Below are 15,669 nucleotides of genomic sequence, written 5' to 3' on the forward strand. Positions count from 1 at the left end.
TTATTCAGCAAGGATGCATTAAATAAATCAAAAGTGACAGTAAAGACATTTATAATGTTACAAAAAAAACCTATTTCAAATAAATACTGTTCTTTTGAACTTTCCATCAGTCAGAGTATCCTGAAAAAAATCCACAAAAATATTCAACTGTTTTCAACATTGATGATAATAAGAAATGTTTCTTGAGCAGCAAACCAGCATATTAGAATGATTTCAGAAGGATTATAAAATATATTAAAAGAGAAAAGTTATTTTAAATTATAATATTTCACAATATTACTATTTTTACTGTAGTCTTGATGAGCATAAGATACTTGAACATGAAAAAATCTCCATCAACCCCAAGCTTTTGAATAATAGTGTAGTATAAAAAATAAAATAAAAAATTATATTAAGTCATACCTCAGGGATGAAGTGTTTTTGTAGGCCAACCTGGAAGTTAGCGGCGCACGGGTTCCCTCGATCGAAAGCCTATGCATTTTTCCGATAGACTTTTGGAAAATCGCAAAAAATAAGCTCTGTGTTTAACAAAGGGTTATGACACTTACATGTTTTGTCTATCAAGATAATCTTTACAAAGTTAACACAACATTTATACATTTTGAAGCCTAAATAAAGTCGTCAGATATAAAAAGCTAACAGTAGGCTATAAACGGACTACAACACACCATGGTCACCACCACCAAGCTTCCTCAAACTTTATTAAAAAAACAACTTGATTTAAAAACATGCTCGCTGATTATGATCTGCGCTGTGTATGAATACTTATCCACTTTTTTATGAGAAATGCTGTCCAAATGTCCTGTTTGTCATGTTGACGTCTAAAGTCCCCGCCAAAGGAAGTAGTCTGTCTTAGCAATTTGTTAGCAACCGCCGTTTTTAAGACACAAAGGTTTAAAAAAATCACAAGCATGTTATAATTGGTGTGTTTTATGTCATAGATCAAAATGTGAAAATATTTAGAGGCTTTGTTAACCACAGACCTTCTTTCAGGCGATTTAGCAAAAACCCATTAAAAAAACCCATAGACTTTAGGGCAATGGAACCTGAAGTCCTAAAATACTAACTCGCCTCTGGTTTTTGCCTACAAAAACACGTCATCCCTGAGGTACTCTTTTTTTTTTTTAATAAAGTTTTTTTTTTTTTTTTTCCACTGGTCTTGAACTTTATACTGACCATCAATTGTTTTTGGCAGCTGAAAGGGTTTGATAATAAGGGGCTACCAAGATAAAATCAGTAATATTGTGCTGGTCATGTGGCCATCATTAGAGGCCGACATTATGTAGAATAAAAGCATCTGGTGTATGTGACAGGTGTGTGAGGTGAGCGCAGAAGGGCAGGTGAGGTATGAGCTTGAGACCAGATTCCAGCAGCTTCAGTCCAGACTGGCATCTGTTACCTTGGAAACTGATGAGGTAAAATCTCTTTATTTTGGTGCACTCCTACAGAGATGCTCATAGCAGCATTATGCTTCTTTCACACTGTTATTTTCATTTATCAAGCGGGACTTTGAACATCCCTCTGTGCCACTCACATATCTCACACCTGTGAAATTTCTTCAGGTCAGTAAGACACTTAAGGCAACACACTCAAACCTTCTGGAGAGCGTCTGTGATGATGATTGCAATCCCACACCGGACGCCTCCGCCACCCCATCAGTGGAGAGCACAGGTGACGGAACAGGAGCCAAACCCAGCCTCGCCAAACGCAGAGCCAATCAACAGGACACAGAGACCTTCTACTTCACAGTAAGATCTCTTCCCAACATGGATTGATGTGCTATATGACCAGAAATATGTGGACACTTCCTTCTATTCAGCAAGTATTCATTAAAGGGATAGTTCAAATTATTCCATGATTTACTTACCCTCAAGCCATCCTAGGTGTATGTGACAATCAGAGTTATATTCAAAAATATTCTGGCTCTTCCCAGCTTTATAATGGTAGTGAATGGGGCTCGAGGTTTTGAAGCCCAAAAAAGTGCATCCATTCATTATAAAAGTAATCCATACAGCTCCAGGTGTTTAATAACGACCTTCTGAAGCAAAGTGATGGGTTTTTGGAAGAAAAATATCCATATTTGAAACGTTACAAACTATAATATCTGGCTTCCGGCAATGGCCTTACATAAGTCCAGTTTCAGCGGAAGAGTGACCTCTGACCCGACGTATGGCATAGGATGTAGGAGTAGCGTAAGCTTAGGTGAGAGTAGACGCCTCTCGCGCTTCAAACTAATTGGGCTGGGCAACAAACTCAAGCTTCTCTTCTCTTATATTGAAATCTTCTGACATTTCTCTTTAAAAATTATCATTTTAGACTTCTAATTCGTGACTGCTGTTTTGTTTTGCTTTATTCTCTGCGCTTACTCATTTGTCAATACGTCATGCGTCGGGTTAGAGGTCACTCTTCCGCCGGATCTAGATTTGCCATTACTGGAAGCCAGTTATTATAGTTTATAAAGTTATAAATATGGATATTTTTCTTACAAAAACCCATCGCTTGACTTCAGAAGGCCTTTATTAACCCCCTGGAGCCATATGGATTACTTTTATGATGGATGGATACACTTTTTTGGGCTTCAAAATCTTGAGCCCCATTCACTACCATTATAAAGCTTGGAAGAGCAAAGATATTTTTAAATATATCTCTGATTGTGTTCGTCTGAAGAAGATAGTCAGTCATATACACCTAGGATGGCTTGAGGGTGAGTAAATCATGGCATAATTTTCATTTTTGTGTGAACTATCCTTTTAAATTGATCAAAAGTGACCGTAAACGTTATTTTTATTTCTATTTCAAATTAATGCTTCTTTTCAAGTTCAAAAAAGAAAAGATTCTATTCATGAAACCATCCTAAAAATGTATCACAGTTTCCACAAGAATATTAAACAACTGTTTTCAACGTTGATAATAATAATAAATGTTTCTTGAGCAGCAAATCATGTGACACTGAAGACTGAAATTCAGCTTTGCATCACAGGAATAAATTACATTTTAAAATATATTGCAATAGAAAACAAGTATTTTGAATTGTGATAATATTTTGCAATATTACTGCAAGATTTACTGTATTTTGATCAAATAAACAGCATTGGTGAGAGATTTCTTTCAAAAAGAATAGTAGTGTACTGTATACTTTTGGCTATATAATGTTCACGCAAATCATACAGCAGAAAAGTAAATACCTTGACTAACGATGACACACTCAATCATTTATTGGATGTATTTTATTTTTCCAGAAAGTGAAAGAGCATGTAAGCGGCAGCTCTCTGATCTCGAAACTCGAAGCCAAGCATGACCTACTTAAAGAGGCCATACAGAAAGGTAACTAACCACAACTAATCAGCTATTCTACTAAAAATAAAAATAAAAGTAGTAAATAAGAAAAGAAAGAATGAATCTAAGAAAAACATGCATGTGTAAAAGTGGTTTGTCCCTATACCCTTCATAAAATATTGGGTAAGATGGTGTAAGATGCCTTACCACAATCAAAGTTGCCATAGTTTTATTGTAGCAACAGTGACTTTAGTAACTGTAGTATTGGAAACTGTGTGATGGAGGAACGGAAACTGTGTGATGGAGGAACTCCCAACCCTCAATTTCCCTCTCTTTCTCTTTTGCAGCTGAGGCCATTGATAGTGATCCCTCCAGGTACGTCTCCCATCCCATCTGTCTCTCTGTGACTATGTGCTGTTCACACAGTCATGTGCTGACAACATTGGCCGCAATCCAGCAAACATCTGCTCTTGTTTCCTGGCTGACGGTCTTTGCGTGTTCAGCAGAAATTAAGATGGCTCCATTGAGAAATGTAACGATCAGTTTAAATGAGTCGAGTGATCGCGCAAAACGCAATCAATTTCATAATGAGGCTAAAACATCTCATTGTGGGATAAATAGGAGTGTGTATTGACCCGAAACGGTGTGCATGCTCTAGAGTACATTTCTGTTGTGTTGTTGTCTGTTCTGTGTGAATTACTGTTATGTTAGCATGTTTGCATGAGTACACTGATGCCATAGTGTCACAGTGGAGTGCTGGTGTATATATTTCCCAGAATGCAGCCTGGTAGGGCAGTGCGTGTGCGGAAAGCCAGGCCCTGCTCCCAGTACAACCACAAACTCTTCTCTGGAGACATGCTCTCCTTCATTCAGGTATAGCCCTGCAGCTGACAGCCCTCTGCTCTGTTACAGATAGATTTCTGTAATGTTCTTGCTGTGTTCCTCTAACTTCATTCCTTCCATGGCTTCCTTAACACTAGTTCCTCATTCTTGTGTGTTTCTGGTCTTGTGTGTTGCATTTGTGTAGTTCTGATATTGCTTTGAGCATGGATATCTCTCTGTCTGATTACTTGTGAATTTTGGTGTGACCAGTCGGCTTTTAAATCTACAAGGGAATGTTAAATAATGAGAGCATGTATGGAGATAATGTGATCACTTCATGCTCCCCGAGTAAGGTTAGAGACATTGGCGCGGTTTGCATGATTGTGTTACCGAATCTTATTTGAAATGACATGCTACGTTATTTCCATAAAGTGACATGGCTGCTTATTAAATCGGTTGAGACAGACGTGCTCACAGTTTCTCTCCAGGCATCTGTGCAGCCTAATAATCCATGCGCCTAGCAACAAAAATGTGTGTTCACCTGTGTGTGTGAGTGAAGGCATGCATATTTTGTGCTGCATGTGTGTGCTCATAAGATCCACTGTGCTGTTCTCTGAACACTGCATCATTTCAACAGTTATTAAAGCCTCTTGCTTAGTGCAGTGTTTTTTGATGCTCGTATTTGATGCCTCTTCCATGTTATGGCCTATAAAAACAATGTGTCTTGCTTCTCATTAAAACTGCTGCCAACAGTGCGTAACAGTGACTGGCCATTTTTTTTAATAGCCTTGGTTCTGGAATTTCTTCCTTGTTTTCTCCATAGGGATTTAAAAATAAAAACAGGGAATGAACAGCTCAGGGAATGAACTACAATCCCATAAAGCAATGTGAATGACCAAATAAAAAACCCAGGGTACAATATAAAATATTTTACATATTTATATGTATATATAAATGTGTAAAGTATAAATAAATATATGTAAATATAAATAAATGAGTGATATGAGTCTAAATTTAAATTTTATATATATATATATATATATATTAAATAATATTATAATAAAATGAGTTAATTATATATATATATATATATATATATATATATATAATTCACTCATTTATTTATTACTTAATAATTATAATAAAATGAGTAAATTAAATTTTTATATATATATATATATATATATATATATATAATAGATAATATAATAATAAAAATATAAATATATAATATTAATTCATAATTATTGATAAATATAATTAAGTAATTATAATTAAAGTAATATAAAACTAAATCATTATCACACACATTAAATAATATTATAATTAAATTAGTCAATTAAATTATAATTTTATATAATAATATAATAATAAATAGATTATAAATATATAATATTAATTCATAATTATTGATAGATATAATTAAGTAATTATAATTAAATAATATATATTAAATAATTGTATTATTATTATTATTATTATTATTATTATTTATGGTTATTTAATATTCAGTTATGTACCAGATATGCATCTCTGTTTTTTACATCCTATGCTTCATGGGAGTGGGATGTTTCTCTTGAGCTCTTTTGTCGCAATTTCTCTTTCCGTGTGATTCTGTGTGATTTCTGTATTTTTGGTTGCTTTACTGGGAATTCACCTATTAAACATATTTTCTCTTAAAGATGAATTTCAAATTACACTTGTGGCTTCTACAGAAGTATAGATTGCTTTTTATGTTGTCTAAAAATCTATATGGAGAAAATGAATGGGATTTTATTTGCATCATATGATGCCTCCTTTGGCTAACTCTCATTTGCTGTGCTGACTTAGTGTTTTACAAGATTAAGCGGTTTCAAGATTTAGCTCTCTGATAGCACTGGGGAATTCCAGACTTCACACTTTCAAGTTTTTTGAGCTTATACCCTAGCGTTTACCATAGAGCTGTTACAGTAGAGCTCATGACGGCTAGTGTATGAGATAAGCTAAATTCTGCACCATCTAAGAGCTGTCACTTTTGCTTTCCGCCTTATCTGCACTTGATGTCCTTGGCTCATTAGCAGTGTCCTTAGAAGACCACCTACACCAGTTCACCCTGCTGAAAAGACCAGCATGCATTTGGGTGATTGACAAATAATGTCCATAAACCATTTTATTTATAAATATATAGGGTGCAATATATATTTACATACATTTTTAAACATTTTATTCAACATTTACCCAAAAAATGAAAATTCTGTCATCATTTACACACCCTCAAGTTGTTCCAAACCTGTATGAGTTTCTTTCATCTGTTTAACACAAAAGAAGATATTTGGAAGAATGCTGGTAACCAAACAACATAATATTTTTTTTTCCATACTATGGAAGTCAATGGCTACCGCCAGCCGTTTGGTTACCAATATTCTTCAAAATATCTTATTTTGTGTTAAACAGATAAAAGAAAGTCATACGTTCTGCAATTTTTGTCTCAACTTTCCATTTCTATGTCATTCAAGGGTGTTTAATGTTTGTCTGAGCATAACAAACATTGTACATAGGTCAAATTGGTCAACCAGCATGGTCTTTCTGGTGAAGTTGGTCAGCAAATGTAATGTTGCTGGTTAAACAGTCTATTGGGGAAGCCAGCATCCACCAGACAGCATATGCTGGTGAGCAGTTACGCTAGTGGTTTCAGCAGGGTGCTCTCTATTCTCTGAGATTCCCACCGTGAGTCTTTCTGTCCCTCTCTATTCCTGGGAGCTCAGGCCTGTAGAGCACTGCTCTGCCATCTGGCTCTCTGCACCATGAGAAACTACTTCCTTCTTCTCTTGTCCACTCACTTCCATTCTCTCACACTTTTATTCTATTGTGGTGAAGTGTCTAACAGTGTATGCTACATCCTGCATTAGCAATGGCTGGTGTATCTCTTCATCTTAAGTGGACAGTAAATCTATGAGATGTGCACTCTCATTACACCGCTAATAATTGGATAATGCAGTGAGGGCCACAGAACTGCTTTGCCACCAACACTTTTTTTTTTTTTTTTTTTTGGCTTGATTGGTTGATCAATGGGTGCAGCCCAGTAAAATGGACATTTTTCTGGCAAAGTGGATTGAAATCAGGTTTAGGAACATTGTTGGCATCGAGCTATGCTAACATGTTGTTTCTGACACTTAAAGAACGTAAATCCCTTAACGAGCATAGTTTTGTGTCCTATATTGACGAATTTCCCATTAAAACAAGATGTTTGGGTGAGATATGTTGAATATGATAAAATGTTATGATAAATGATCAAAATCTAATCTGAATTTAGATTTTTAGAATGCACATTAGTTTATTTAGCATCAAACGTTTAAAATTTACAACATTGCATAAAAGTTTGGTCCAATTTTTGCATTGCTCTGAACAAAAATGGCAGACAGGTTGAATGAAAATTCACTCTCTGACAGTAGATGGCGCTTATGAAAAGCAGAAATAGAGCTGTTTCCTGGTAACCTCTGTACACAGAGCAGCTCTGCCCTTTTAAATGCTATTTAATTAAAGAAGACCTATTATGCTTTTTACATTTTCAACTTTATTTAGTGTGTAATTTTGCTGTTTGAGCATGAAAAAGGTCTGCAAAGTTGACTCGAAGCTCCCTGAAATTCCTCAATTGTAGATTTGATCTGTTTTCCACAAACAAACATGTCAAAAAATATTCCTCATTTAAATAATTCCCGCCCAGGGCAAAAAACGGGGGCTGGTTGAGTTGCGTTAGTAGTGTGTTGAAACTTGCGGTTATGGAAAGGGGCATGACGTTTCCAAAACACGCTCAAAGCGGTTGACCAATCACAACACACTGGTCCAGCCAACCAATCAGAGCACATTGCATTATTCAGAAGGCGGGGCTTCATAGAGAAGGAACTAAACAGAGCGTTACTGACAGACTAGAAAGAGAGGTGCTGCAACAATTTAAAATATGTCAAATATAATGTGTTTTTTGAACATTTAAGCATGAAAACCTGTTCTAGTAGAGCCTAGGAACAAAATCAAGACTGTAAATTGGCATAAAATGGCCTCTTTAAGGCTAGTTGAGACTAACTTTGCTTAATGCTGGATATTATTTACCGTGAGTTTCTCAAATCGTGGTTATCAAATATGGTTTTCAGTGATAATTAAAATATGAAATGGTACAGTTTTATACTAACCGTCTGGAATTTTATCACGGTTTATCGTGGTTATCAACCATATTGATCAGTTTAATGCATCCATCCCCAAAACACCCCAAACTTTTGAACAGTAGTGTGTATATATCTACTAAAAGTGTATTTTGTCAACGTCCAGGAGTATGCTAGCATATAACTAACAAAACTAAACATGGACTAAAATCTAATTTTGATTTTATGCTGCCTTTAAGCCCATTATTCTTGTCTAGCCAGTTCTACATTAAAACAGAGCATCCCTGACATGTTGCTTTTCATCTAAACTCCTTGTTCTCTGCTTTTGTCTTTCTCCCATACCCCAATTTTTCTTCCCTTTTTCTGACTGCTTTTGCTTTCGTTTGCTTTTATGTCATTCTCTCCCTATTTTTCATGTTACACACTCCTTCTGGTCATGCCACACAATCTACTCCTCCTTTATATGTCCCTCCTGTCTCTTTCTTTCCTTGCTTGGCTGGCTGTGACTGTAGAAGGAGGAGGCGGATGTCGAGGACTCAGGTACAGCTGTTTCCCCTGTCATGCATGCATCTGTGTGCATCTGTTTGTGTTGGTAAATTTATTTCTGTGTTCTCTGCACTTTTTGTCTCTCTCTTGGCACATTGTTTACTATACTTAATATGTATATTTGTTTTATTTCTTTCATTATTGATTCATATACAACTCTGTTCCCATCCAAATGTGTGTAATCATTATTCCCAATTTCCCTCCATTTTCTTTCTATCAGAGCTCTGGACAACAGATCCCCCTGGTGGTGGAGAGCTGCATTCGCTTCATCAACCTGCACGGTAAAACTGTCAATTGCAAGACAATCCATTATTATAGTTACATTATAGTCATATAGTTATAGTCATTTTTCCTCATTAAATATGTTTTACACGTAATGAAACAAAATACATGTTAAAATATGTTTGAAATGATTTACAGTCACATATGATGAAGAATACAGTCATATATCAATGGCCTAAAAATTATTCATAGCTGACTGCGAACAGAACATTTACTAAGTGCAGCTTTAATGTAGGTAGTATTAATGTAAACTAGTGAGTATTTATGGATGTGTGAATATAAATGTGATGTTTTAACAGGTCTGCATCATGAAGGCATTTTTAGAGTTCCTGGATCGCAGACTGAAGTCAATCTTATCAGGGATTCCTTTGAAAGAGGTACGATCATGTTTAAATTGATGAATACAGGTGTATTAACATAAGAATGTAACATGAAGTAATGCACATTTGTCTGGTTATTATCGCAAAATAAAAATAAATCACTCTGACAGTGTTTATATTGCAATAATGACCGACTAAATGTATGTTTTGGGGTTAGTAAGAAATTTTTCATTCTTTTATTCAGCAAGGATGCATTAAATTGATCAAAAGTGACTGTAAAGACATTTATAATGTTACAAGAGATTTCTATTTCAAATAAATGCTGTTAATCAAAGAATCCTGAGAAAAATGTATCACGATTTCCACAAAAATGTTAAAAACTTTCAACATTGATAGTAAAAGTAAATGTTTCTTGAGCAGCAAATAAACATATTAGAATGATTTCTGATTGGAGTAATGATACTGAAAATACAGCTTGGACATCACAGGAATAAATTTACATTTTTAAAAATACATTCACATAAAGGAAGTTATTTTAAATAATATTTCACAATATTACAATTTTGCTGTATTTTTGATACATAAGAGACTTGAGCATGAGAGACTTCTTTCAAAAACATTTAAAAATCTTGCCGACCCTAAACTTTTGAACTGTTGGGAGTGTATATTATCTAATTTTTATATACAAATATGCATTTTCTTTCAGTCTCTTGTCTGTTTTCTCTTCTCGCTGACTGTTCTTTTTTGATTTTGCAGGAGAGGACCCGCTCACCGACAGTGAGAGTGACATTGATTCAGTGGCAGGGGTTCTGAAGTTGTATTTCAGAGGTCTAGAAAAAGCTCTTTTCCCCGAGGAGAGTTTTAGCCAGCTCATGGAGTGTGTCCGTAAGATGCCTTTCATATGTTTTCTCTGCTTCTGTTTTATTGTGTGTTTGTGTGCATATTCAGTCACCCAAAAAAGTATTTGGACATTTGCATTAGACATAAACATCTCAAACCTAGTGGCTTCTGCAAGCAAATGATGTTGGAGCATTTTTTCAGAATTTTGCCTTTTTGCAATTCATTTTAACCAACTGGTCACAAAGTAGCACGATTTCAAAGTTTGGGGGCAGTAAGCATTTTTTTTAAAGAAATAAATTAATACTTAGCTTTAAATTGATCAAAAGTGATAGTAAAGACGTAATGTTGCAAAAATATTAAGTAGCACAACTGTTTTCAACATTGATAATAATAAGAAATGTTTCTTGAGCAGCAAATCTGCATATTAAAATTATTTCTGAAGGATCGTGTGACACTGAAGACTTGAGTAATGATGCTGGAAATTCAGCTTTGCAATCACATGATTAAATTACATTTTAAAATGTATTCAAATAGAAAACAGTTATTTTAAATTCTATTAATATTTCACAGTATTACTGTTTTTAATGTGTTTTGATTAAATAAATGCAGCCTTGGTGAAAATAAGGGACTTCTTTCAAAAACATTTAAAATATCTTACTGACCCCAAACTTTTGAATGCTAATGTATTTTGCTTTAATACAGTTAATTTAATAAGTTACTGTCTTTGAAAGTCTTGATCCCAGTGTGTTGACTAAATTCCATTAACTCTTGCAGAGATGGAGAACATGACAGAAAAAGTAGTGCAGATAAAGACGGTAGTCTCGTCCTTCCCCAGACCCGTCGTCATAGTAATGCGTTATCTCTTCGCCTTCCTTCATCAGTGAGTCCTGCTCTCTTTTTCTTAAAGCACTCATAATCGTTCCAAACCTGATTATGGTGTGCAGTGATACAGTCTGTAACCTCTTTTGTTTGTGTCTGTTTAGTGTCTCTCAGTACAGTGATGAGAACATGATGCAGCCATATAACCTGGCTGTGTGCTTCGGCCCCAGTCTGCTCAGAGGGGTGGAGATGGGTGGTGATGAAGTGACCCTGGCACCTCAGATCAATGACCTTGTCAAGACCATGATCCTCCATCATGAGAGCATTTTCCCAGGGCCATCCGAACTCCCAGGCCCTGTCTATGAGAAATGCATGACTCTGGAGCAGGAGTACTGGTGAGTCTTAAGGACCCGATATACTCACGGCGTATCTTTGTTTAGGAGTGAAAAGAAGTTTGAAACACCTGAGCGTTATTATACTGTTAGCGTACTTCCCGACGCCGCTCACATTTCTCAGAGCAGTGTTTAGATGAAAATGTAAATATGGGCTGCAAAAATGGCAGTGGTGAGAAAATAGCAGTTAATAAAGCATGTGAACATCAGAGCAAAATAGATATATTTGCAAATCATGTCACAATTATTTATATACCACTTTATTTGGGCTACCCTCGGCTAAAGATTTTTCTAGTCGACTAGTAGTCATTCATTTAAGCAATTAGTCGCCTAATCGTGCGTTTATATTAATAAACCATATAAATCATAATAATGAGCCTTTTAATCGCCTAGGGCTAGGCTATATATAATACATAGCCTAATCAGCATTCAAATGCATGCATAAAGCTTGCAGCAGCGCAGTGGCAAAAGTATTGATTATGAATGTGGTGTGAAAAAACAGAAGGAGACTGTCTGAACATTTTAATCATTTATTGATCAGTTAGTGTTTTGTGTGTTTTTGGCTGCAGAGGTGAAGTCGATGATGCTGACTCGTCATCTCCACAATAGTGGATGTGCCTGTACGCACGTTTCATATGGATTAGCCTACATAATCTGAGAACATTTGAATTGCTTCATTTAAAAGTAGACATTTCAGGGCATAGTGGCTCAGTGGGCAGAACTGTTGCCTCACAGCAAGAAGGTCAACGGTTCGAGGAGTCCTTTCTGTATGGAGTTTGCATGTTCTCCACGTGCCATCGTGGGTTTTTTCCAGGTGCTCCGGTTTCCCCCACATATCCAGGATATGCCAGGAAATTTGCCATTTCCTGGATATGCCAAATTTGAGTGTGTGAATGTGTCCCAGAACTCTCAGAACTGTCAGGAAGGGCGTCTGGCGTAAAAACCAAATCAAGTGTGTGTGAAGCGGACCCTGACATTTAAAGCTTTCCATAGATATATTTCTCATGTCTGTGAGGCAAGTATATGCAGAGTTTTGGTTCATTTTTGTGACGCACTGAAGTTCACTTGAGACAGAGACGGCAAAAAGCGCATCCTGTTATTGTGAGTTTACACAAATAAAAACAAACCATTTACAATTTCGAATGTTGGATTATTCTTATCTGTATGACCAAAAATGACAGAGTATTTTAAGTTAAATGCAAGTGATCGCACTGGTGCCTCCATGTCATGCAGTAAGTGCGCTTTCCATACAAACACTTGGATATGCACCAAATAATAGTGCACGCTTGTCTAGGTTAACGTTAGAGAGAGCGGGCCATATTTGAGGTCGATGAATGATAGGCGAATGTTTGGATTTCCTGCCGTTACTGATCTGTCCGTTAAAGACTGCGTGATTTCACCACTTCCTGTTTAGGTTTTTTTTTATGACTAACCAACTAATACCTATTTTGGTCATCTAAGCCTCTTCTCAGTTAGTCGACTATTAGGGGGCAGCCCTACACTTAATACAATGTATTGCTTTAAAGCAAGCAACTTTACAGTATTAAACATGAAAAAAAACAGTGTCGCTTTAAATTAGAATTACAACTTAAATTTCCACTGTAAAGCAGTCAGTTTACTCACGTCTGACTTAAGCACACTGAACAGAAGAAATGAACCGGGAAAAAGATTTCCACGTCAAAGAGTCACACCCACTTAGTACATAATTGACACAGACCAATCGTTATTCGAAGGTGTCTACCAGACAGAGCGAACTTCTCTGGAAAGTTTGCTTTGGTGAGCTGTTTCAAACTCCATACTTATAAGTAACGCCATCCCTTTTTTCCAGTGAACCCATCACAGAGGAGGGCGAGGGAGAAGCTGAACATCTTCCTAGTGAAGATGGTAAGAAAATACAACATACATCATGCCAATTTATTTTTAAACCTTTGAAGTTTTAATAATTGCCTATCTAAATGTGTCTATGTGTGTTCTATGTTGGGTTTTTGTGTGCTGTTGTGCATTGTGGACATTCCATGTTGGATTTTGGCATATGTGGCATTTTTGTTGCCATGCTTTGTGTTGCGTGTTTGTATTTGTGCATTGTATGACCAGAGTGCGAGGCTGTGGCCATGTTTGATTATGTTGCACGCTCTGCAGCCGAGCTGTCATTCAAGCAGGGTGACCACCTCCTACTACACAGCAAGGCCTCACCTGATTGGTGGAGAGGGGAACTAGGAGGAATGAGAGGCCTGATCCCCCATAAGTACATCAGTATGGTAGAGGGGTGAGATCATGTTCACCATAAACTTGAACTACATGAGGTTCCTTCAAACATTGCATTGATGTTACTATTACAGTAGCTCTGTTAAAAACCTAGTCAAAGTTTCAATGCCTTGTTGCTTACTAGTTACACAGACAGCATTCATAACCTTACCATTAGCTTTGGTACTGTAACCTCATCTTGTTGTCTGCTCATCCTCAGGGCGGAGCGTAAGGAACGAGGGAAAAAGGAGGACAGCAGAGGGGGAAGTACAGGAAACCTTGCAGAAGAACAGCAGCAGTCTGAACACGGCACACGGTACATTCTCTCAGACCGCTTGTAATAATGCACCATGGATGCTCTACACAGACCCACTGAGATCTTATCTGTATCGTGTTTGCTGTCGTTCCCCAGGATGAGAGTGAACAGTGACAGCGCTTCTTTGCCCTGCCGGCAGAGGACGGGCAGCGGAGGCAGCAGTATAGTTGGAGGCAGCAGTGGGAATGTGAGCCCCATACGGAAGCTCACTCTGCAGGTGCCCGAGGGACGTCTCATCCTTCCTCCTCAGTCAACTGCAGTTGGACGTCAATTCTCAGGGTAGGAGAACAGAAGGTGTTGTTTTGATGGTACCAGCTGCTGAAAAGTCGTGATCTGAGTATATGACCACCATTAAACCTCAGTGAGCTTACAGAATTATTTTAGAGATGACAAAAATGATGTTTCAGGATGCGTTCACACTTGGCATGTTTGGTTTGATTAAAAAGAACCCTGGTGTGATTGCTCTGTTAGTGCGGTTCATCTAATTAAGTGTGAACGCCGCCATCTGAACCCTGGTGCACACCAAACAAGCAGTGAAAAGGTCTGCTTCCAAATGAACTCTGGTCCGGTTCAAATAAAATATGAATGCAACATGGACCAAAGACATGTAAACAAACCAAAAACAGAACATGATGTCACAAGATGCAACCCTAAAAAGGACAGAATGCTCAAGCATTTTTTCTTGTCATAGTTGCAATGTTCCCATTACAGTTCAGTACAGGCGTGAGAACCGCGTCTCCTCGCAGCAGATCTTCGTTGTGTGTGTGATGGAGGGATTCCTGCTGTTGTTTTGACACCTTTACACATTTTATAAGCTCTTTATGAGTTCTCAGCTGATCAAAATACCATCATATGTAGTCTAAGCACACACAACGAGCGCATTTAGCCCAGTACACAGCATTGTTTTGGATGTTCGTAAGTTCCATTGTGAAATATACGTCATAAAAGCTGACCAATCAGGTTGTGATCGTATCCCTATCACTTTAGATTCGGTATTAAAATGCCAATGTGAAGGCTAAGTGGAACAGGACTAAATGTTTTTTTGGGGGAGATCTGGACCAAACGAACCAAGCAAACCAAACTACAAGTGTGAACACATTCCCACAAAATGTTTGGGGTCAGTAGGATTAAAAAAAAAAAAAAAAAAAAAAAAAAAGGATTTTAACGGATATTAAACGGAAATTAATACTTTTATTCAGCAAGAATGCATTAAATTGATCAAAAGTGACAGCTGAACCATTTATAATGTTACAAAAAAATTTCTATTTCAAATAAATGCTGTTCTTTTGAACTTTCTATTCATCAAAGAATCCAGAAAAAATGCATCACGATTTCACAAAAATAAAAAATACAATGTATAAAAATATTAAAGGGTTAGTTCACCCAAAAATTAAAATTCTGTCATTAATTGCTCACCCTCATGTCGTTCCACACCCGTTAGACTTTTGTTCATCTTTGGAACACAAATTAAGATATTTTTGATAAAATCCGATGGCTCAGTGAGGCCTCCGTTGACAGCAAGATAATTAACACTTTCAGTGCCAGAAAGCTAATAAAGACGTATTTAAAACAGTTCATGTGACTACAGTGGTTCAACCTTAATGTTATGAAGCGACGAGAATAATTTTTGTGTGCCAAAAAAACAAAATAATGACTTTATTCAACAATATCTAGTG

At 36.7% G+C, this 15,669-nt stretch overlaps 1 protein-coding gene across 5 annotated transcripts in view; it reads left to right on the plus strand.

The window, feature by feature from the left end:
- arhgap4b (Rho GTPase activating protein 4b) overlaps positions 1–15,669 on the plus strand; it is a 32,664-nt gene that overhangs the window by 14,199 nt on the left and 2,796 nt on the right. For 2 of the 5 annotated variants that reach the window (XM_051879801.1, XM_051879800.1), the window contains 14 exons: positions 1,314–1,415; positions 1,563–1,748; positions 3,240–3,324; positions 3,624–3,651; positions 4,053–4,149; positions 9,001–9,061; positions 9,362–9,439; positions 10,139–10,267; positions 10,997–11,102; positions 11,206–11,436; positions 13,262–13,317; positions 13,528–13,699; positions 13,898–13,993; positions 14,090–14,272. In XM_051879801.1, the coding sequence (XP_051735761.1) occupies positions 1,314–1,415; positions 1,563–1,748; positions 3,240–3,324; positions 3,624–3,651; positions 4,053–4,149; positions 9,001–9,061; positions 9,362–9,439; positions 10,139–10,267; positions 10,997–11,102; positions 11,206–11,436; positions 13,262–13,317; positions 13,528–13,699; positions 13,898–13,993; positions 14,090–14,272 (1,610 nt within the window). Of the gene's footprint in view, positions 1–1,313; positions 1,416–1,562; positions 1,749–3,239; positions 3,325–3,623; positions 3,652–4,052; positions 4,150–8,746; positions 8,775–9,000; positions 9,062–9,361; positions 9,440–10,138; positions 10,268–10,996; positions 11,103–11,205; positions 11,437–13,261; positions 13,318–13,527; positions 13,704–13,897; positions 13,994–14,089; positions 14,273–15,669 lie in introns of those variants that run through there. The other 3 variants (XM_051879802.1, XM_051879803.1, XM_051879805.1) reach the window with 3 other exon arrangements.

This window comes from Ctenopharyngodon idella, chromosome 22, assembly GCF_019924925.1.
Source record: "Ctenopharyngodon idella isolate HZGC_01 chromosome 22, HZGC01, whole genome shotgun sequence".
In the NCBI taxonomy this organism is placed as follows: domain Eukaryota; kingdom Metazoa; phylum Chordata; class Actinopteri; order Cypriniformes; family Xenocyprididae; genus Ctenopharyngodon; species Ctenopharyngodon idella.